Raw genomic sequence first — 7,155 nt, forward strand, 5'->3', positions numbered from 1 at the left:
TTTCTTTTTACCCCCTTCCTCCAGATCCCAGCGCTGTTTATTGATGTCAGTATTGAGCAGTGGAACAGACCATTGTTACTCAGTGTGTTTTAGGTGACAGCTCTTAATCAAGAACCTGTTAGCAACACTGAACGTCCAGTCGGTCGTAAAGCTAAACTAGTGGTGAATTTATCGTCAGATGTAAATAATCGTCGTCACACAACAACTCATTCCATTATTTAACGGCAGGCTAACATCCATAACGGTATTGGCAGCTCCCCTTTGTTCTGACTATGGGAGGTAGTGGACGTATTAGTTCTGGGAGCCTCTGGGACATAAACCAGACTTGGTGTCAGAGAGAGAGAGAGAGAGTCTCTCTCAGCACACAGGGTGACAAACACCTACCAGGAGGTGGTAACATCCCCTCCCCAATATGCCCCCCCAGACACAGCTACGACAAGGCAACAAACAAACATGGGTCACAACTCCTACAGCTCTGTCGTTCACTGGGACTGTGCATAGTCAACGGTAGGCTTCGAGGAGACTCCTATGTTAGGTACACCTACAGCTCATCTCTGGGTAACAGTACAGTAGATTACTTCATCACTGACCTTAGCCTGGTGTCTCTCAGAGCGTTCACAATCAGCCCATTAACACCCCTGTCAGACCACAGCAAAACCACAGTCTACCTGAACAGCTCAACACCCAATCATGAAGTAGTAAAACCTACCAAACTACACACTATTAAAAAATACTACAAATGGAAGGAAGGTAGTGTTGAAACATATCAAAACGCTATTAGACAACAACAAGTTCAATCACTATTAGACCAGTTCCTGAAAAAAAACCTTTCAATACAACAGTGAAGGTGTAAACAAGGCAGTAGAAAACCTTAATAATATATTTGACCTTTCAGCCTCCTTATCTGACCTAAAGGCCTCAAATAGAAACCCCCCCAGAAATAACAACAATGACAAATGGTCCGACAACGAGTGTCAAAACCTCAGAAAGGAACTAAGGAACCTATCAAACCAGAAACATAGAGACCCAGACAACCAGAGCACACGTCTTCACTATGGTGAAACATTAAAACTGTATAAAAATACATTAAAGAAAAAAAGGGACCATCATGTTAGAAACCAGCTACACTCTATAGAGGAATCCATAAAAACAAACAAATTCTGGGAAAAATCGAACACTCTAAATAAACAAAAACATGAGGATCTACCCATCCAAAATGGAGATATATGGGTAAATCCCTTCTCCAATCTCTTTGGTCCAATAGAGAAAAATAAACAGCAAAGACACATACAAGATAAACTACAAAGTTTAGAGTCAGCCATAAAAGACTACCAGAACCCGCTAGACTCTCCAATTACACTAAAGGAAGTACAGGACAAAATAAATTCACTCGAAACCAAGAAGGCCTGTGGTGTCGATGGCATCCTAAATGAAATGCAAAAATTCACAGACATCAAATTCCAATTGGCTATATTAATACTCTTTATTGGATCTTCCCCAATATTTGGAACCAAGGATTGATAACGCCGCTCCACAAAAGTGGAGATAAATCTGATCCAAATAACTACCGTGGGATCTGTGTCAACAGCAACCTTGGGAAAATCCTCTGTATGATCATCAACCACAGACTCCTACTTTACCTCACTGTAAACAATGTCCTAAGCATATCCCAAATTGGTTTTTTACCAAAGTATCGTACAACTGACCATATATTCACCCTCAGCACCCTAATTGACAACCAAATAAACAAAAACAAAAGCAAACTATTCGCCTGCTTCGTAGATTTCAAAAAAGCCTTTGATTCAATTTGGCACAAAGGTCTGCTATTCACACTGTTGGAAAATGGTGTTGGAGGAAAAACCTACGACATCATAAAGTCAATGTACACTAACAACAAGTGTGCTGTTAAGATTGGCAAAAACCACACAGACTTATTTTCCCAAAGCCGGGGGGTGAGACAGGGATGCAGCTTGAGTCCAACCCTCTTCAACATCTATATCAACAGTTTGGCAAAAACATTAGAGCAGTCTGCAGCACCTGGCATCCCCCTAGTAGACACAGAAGTCAAATGTCTACTGTTTGCTGATGACCTGGTGCTGCTGTCCCCAACCAAAGAAGGGCTACAACAGCACCTCGACCTTCTATACCAATTCTCCCAGACCTGGGCCTTGACAGTGAATCTCACTAAGACGAAAATTATGATATTCCAAAAAAGATCCAGCCTCCAGCACCACAAATTCAAATTCTTCCTAGATACAATTGCCCTAGAACATACAAAGAATTATACCTACCTCGGCCTAAACATCAGCACCACAGGTAGCTTCAACAAAGCTATGAACGACCTGAGAGATAAGGCAAGGAGGGCTTTTTACGCCATCAAAAGGAACATCAAGTTAGACATCCCTATTCAAATCTGGCTCAAATTATTGGACACCGTTATAGAACCCATTTCCCTCTATGGTTGCGAGGTCTGGGGTCCACCTGCCAACCAAGATTTTGCAAAATGGGACAAACACCAAATTGAGACTCTGCATGCAGAGTTCTGCAAATCCATTCTTCGTATCCAACGTAAAACACCAAATAACGCATGCAGAGCAGAATTAGGACGATACCCACTAATTATAAAAATTCAAAAGAGAGCGTTTAAATTTTACAATCACCTAAAAGAAAGTCACCCTGACACGCTCCACAACAAAGCCCTTACCCACAGAGAGACTCTAGGGAGATGCCCCCTCAGCCAGCTAGTTCTGGGACTCTCACAGTCACAAGCAGAGCCACCTATTAGACTAAACCAAATTATAAGAAAACAAAAAGAAAATTACCTGACACATTGGCAAGAATCAACCAAAAACCAGAGCAAATTGGAAGGCTATTTAGCCCTAAACAGAAAATACACAGTGGCAGAATACCTGAGTACTGTGACAGACCCAAAGCTAAGGAAATCCTTGACTATGTACAGACTCAGTGAACACAACCTGGCCATCAAGAAAGGCCGCCACAGGCAGACCTGGCTCCCCAGACCAGACAGACTGTGCACCCACTGCACACAAAACCAGGTAGAAACAGAGCTGCACTTCTTAACTACCTGCCAGCTGTACAAGGACATCAGGGACACATACTTCCCACTGATCACCAACATCTAGGGAGACTTTGAGGACTTGACCAATGTGGAACGGCTACCATATCTGCTGGGTGAGGTACAGCAATGTGCAAACACAGCAGCAAGATTTGTTAGCTGCTGTGATAGAAAAAGGCAATCAAATGGGCTAAAACCACCATAAGAATTGAAACAAGTTTTATTTCATTTATTTATTCTAGTATGTTATCTATTTGTAATCTAGTATGTAATCTATTTATTTATTCTAGTATGTACATGTATGTACATTACATTCTTTTTGTTTTTTATCTTCACACTTCACATGCTTTGGCAATGTAAGGAAGGAAGGAAGGAAGGAGAGAGAGAGAGAGGCACAGAGGCTGAGAGAGAGAGAGAGAGAGACACACACAGACACAGACACACAGAGAGAGAGGCTGAGAGAGAGAGAGACACACAGAGAGAGACAGACAGACAGACAGACAGACAGACAGAGAGAGACAGACACACAGAGAGAGAGAGAGAGAGAGAGAGAGAGAGAGGTAGCAGAGGAGTTATTAAGTGCTGTACAGAGTCAGGAGGGTGGTTGTTCCCGCAGGCTCAGGAGGTTGATGGACACCTTAATGCTTTCGGCTTGACAAGAGGTTTTTTTCTGCTTTCCCTTGCTCAGTCAGAAGTGATTCACGGAGTAACCACGGCGATGAATCATTGATGCCGAGCCTTCTCTAGGCCTTCACACGCCTCCCTCTACTTCACAGTGACAGTCCTCTAGTCCTCTGGCAGCTCTGCAACATCACAGTCTGCTGCGCGTTCCACAGTTCACATTAACATTACAATAAGGAAACTTTCCACTTGTTTAAGTAGGTCGCCAACGCATCCACTAGTCGTGTTCTTCTTGACTGGTTTGTTATTTGCGAGGATTGTGAAAGTGTGGTTGTGTAACGTGTGGTGTGGTGGTGTGGTGGTGTGAGGATGAAACGATGACATCCGTGTGTCTTGTTTTTGTTATTACGTTGTCGTTACGTGGGAATAAGAGCCAGAAAACTCAACAAACTTGTTTGAGAGAGAGAGAGAGAGAGAGAGAGAGAGAGAGAGAGAGGGGCTGAGAGAGAGAGGGAGAGAGAGGCTGAGAGAGAGGCTGAGAGAGGCTGAGAGAGAGAGAGAGAGGCTGAGAAAGAGAGAGAGAGAGAGAGAGAGAGAGGGGCTGAGAGAGAGAGAGGCTGACAAACTTTTTTTGTGTGTTTCTCCGCAGGCCTAGATGACAACATCCTGCTGGTAGGAAGGAAGTCAGAAGTGTTTTCATCCGATTACAATCCGACCAACCGACGCACAGGGTTACCTCACCTCACCTCACCTCACCTGCAGTGCATCATGGGAGGAGCCGGGACCTGCGCCGCTCCGCTGCTGATGGCTGCCGCCGCCGTCCTGCTGGTGACGTCATCGTCGTCTCAGGGTCTGTCAGAGTCCACCGGCGGCCTCCTCTGCCCGGGCCAGTGTGTGTGTGAGACCCGGCCCTGGTACACGCCCCAGTCCATCTACCACCAGGCCAAGACCGTGGACTGCAACGAGCTACACCTCCGAGGGGTCCCCTGGAACATCTCGGGGGACACCCAGGTCCTCCTCCTGCAGAGCAACAACATCTCCTCCGTGTCCTCGGAGCTCCAGGGCCTGGCCAACCTGACGGAGCTGGACCTGTCCCAGAACCACTTCGCCCAGATCCGGGACATCGGCCTGCACAACCTGACCCAGCTGGTCACCCTCTACCTGGAGGAGAACCAGGTGAGGGAGCTGGAGGACTACTGCCTGAGGGACCTGGCCAGCCTGGAGGAGCTGTACATCAACCACAACAAGATCTCCTCCATCGGCCCCAAGGCCTTCTCCGGCCTGGGTAGCCTCCTCCGGCTGCACCTCAACTCCAACCGGCTGGTGGCCATCGACAGCCACTGGTTCGAGTCCCTCCCCAGCCTGGAGATCCTGATGATCGGGGAGAACCCCATCCTGGGGCTGGAGGACAGGAACTTCCGGCCGCTGGCCAAGCTCCACAGCCTGGTTCTGGCCGGGATGGGGCTCAGCGAGGTGCCGAGGGAGGCCTTCCGCGGGCTTGAGTACCTGGAGAGCCTCTCCTTCTACGACAACAAGCTGACGGCCGTGCCCAAGGAGGCGTTCCGCGTCCTGCCCAACCTCAAGTTCCTGGACCTCAACAAGAACCCCATCGCCCGCGTGCGGGAAGGCGACTTCCGCGACCTCCCCCACCTGGAGGAGCTGAGCCTGAACAACATGGAGGACCTGGTGGCGGTGGAGCGCGGCGCCTTCTCCAACCTGCCGGAGATGGCCAAGCTGGAGATCTACAACAACCCCCGGCTGTCCTACATCGACCGCCAGGCCTTCCTGGACGTGGGCAGCCTGCGGACTCTCCTGGTCCACAACAACGACATCAGCCTCCTGTCCCACGAGGTGCTGGCCTCCTTTCCCAGCCTGGACGAGGTCAGCCTCCACAGCAACCCGCTCCGCTGCGACTGCCTGTCCAACTGGGGCCCGGCGCTGGGGAACCAGTCCAGCCTGAAGCTGCTGGAGTCCCAGATCACGCTGTGCGCCTCCCCGCCTCACCTGGTCGGCCACGCCCTGCAGGAAGTGGTAGCCGCGGGCTGGAGCCTGGTCAGCAGCAACACCTGCCTGCCCCACATCTCCCTGCACACCTTCCCCCCCTTGCTCAACGTCACGGCGGGCCAGCCGCTGGTCCTGGACTGCTGGGCGGTGGCCGACCCGGCCCCGCAGTTCTACTGGGTCACCCCCACGGGGGACAAGGTGACCTCGGAGGCCTCCGCCGCGGGGTCCCCCTCCCCGGACAGTAGGGGCTCCACCACCGCCGCCAAGATGCAGAAGCAGAAGCAGCAGAAGAAGAAGCACTGTCTCCAGGACCACGGGGCTCTGGAGGTCCTCCACGTGGGGCCGCAGGACGGGGGCCTCTACACCTGTGTGGCGTGGAACGCCGAGGGCGCCGACACCCGGAGCGTCAGCGTGGTGGTGGACCACCGAGGCGACTGGCACGGTGGTGGGGGGGGCGGAGGAGGAGGAGGGAGGGGGCCGGGGGCCGAGACTGGCAACGCCACCGCCGGCGGGTCGCTGGTGGTCCTGGCGAAGGTCATCCACTCCCAGTCGGTGGTCCTGGAGTGGAAGCTCTACCCTGCCACCGCCCCCCCTCCCCCTCCCTCCTCCCCCCCCGGCCACGAGTCCCCCCCGCCGCCTCCTCCTCCCCCCGCCGCCCCCGCCGCCAAGTGGACGAGCGCCACGGTGAAGATCGACAACCCCCAGATCAGCTACACCGCCACGGTGCCCGTGGACGTCCAGGAGTATAACCTCACCCACCTGCTGCCCAACACAGAGTACCGCGTCTGCCTCACCATGTCCTCCTCCTCCTCCTCCTCCTCCTCCTCAGCCTCCCTCCTCCTCACCCAGCAGTCCTGCATCAACGTGACCACCAAGGAGGCTAGCTTCGCCGTGGAGGCCGTGGCTCCGCCCACCAACGTGGCGCTGGCGGCCGTGATGGGGTCGATGTTCGCCATCGGCATCATGGCGCTCCTGGTGGTCTACATGGGCCGCAGGATGAGACACCACAAGTCCTGCCACCACTCCCTGAAGACCTACATGCAGCACGCCGCCTCCATCCCGCTCAACGACTTCTACCCGCCGCTAATCAGCCTGTGGGAGAACGAGGGGGAGGGCAAGGAGAAGGAGGGGCCCGTGGACCCCCAGAACTCCCAGATAGACACCTCCAAAACCTACATGTGGTAATTTGCATTGTAAATGCAACCACCACCACAGAAGAAGAAGAAGAAGAAGAAGAAGGTGGTCATTTAATGTACCACCACAGAAGAAGAAGAAGAAGACAAAGGAAAGAGAGGATGTTAGTTGGGAAACTATAATGAGACTTTTATGATGATGATGATGATGAGAGACATTTTATGTACTGTACTAATCTGTATGTAATCTTTAGTTTCTTGCTCAGTTTTCAGATTTTAAGAGTTAAGATGTCATTGTGAAAGATATAACGTATTTTTAGA

General features: G+C 51.0%; 1 protein-coding gene across 1 annotated transcript; it reads left to right on the forward strand.

Moving 5' to 3' along the window:
• Positions 1-4,465: 4,465 nt before the first annotated feature.
• LOC308154347 (leucine-rich repeat neuronal protein 1) lies at positions 4,466-6,886 on the forward strand (the record flags this gene model as incomplete). The annotated part of the gene is made up of 1 exon (XM_080527510.1): positions 4,466-6,886. The coding sequence occupies one exon, from the start codon at positions 4,466-4,468 to the stop codon at positions 6,884-6,886; it is 2,421 nt and encodes an 806-aa protein (XP_080383636.1).
• Positions 6,887-7,155: the final 269 nt, after the last annotated feature.

Source organism: Nansenia antarctica (assembly GCF_963989245.1).
Source record: "Nansenia antarctica genome assembly, chromosome: 3".
In the NCBI taxonomy this organism is placed as follows: Eukaryota; Metazoa; Chordata; class Actinopteri; order Argentiniformes; family Microstomatidae; genus Nansenia; species Nansenia antarctica.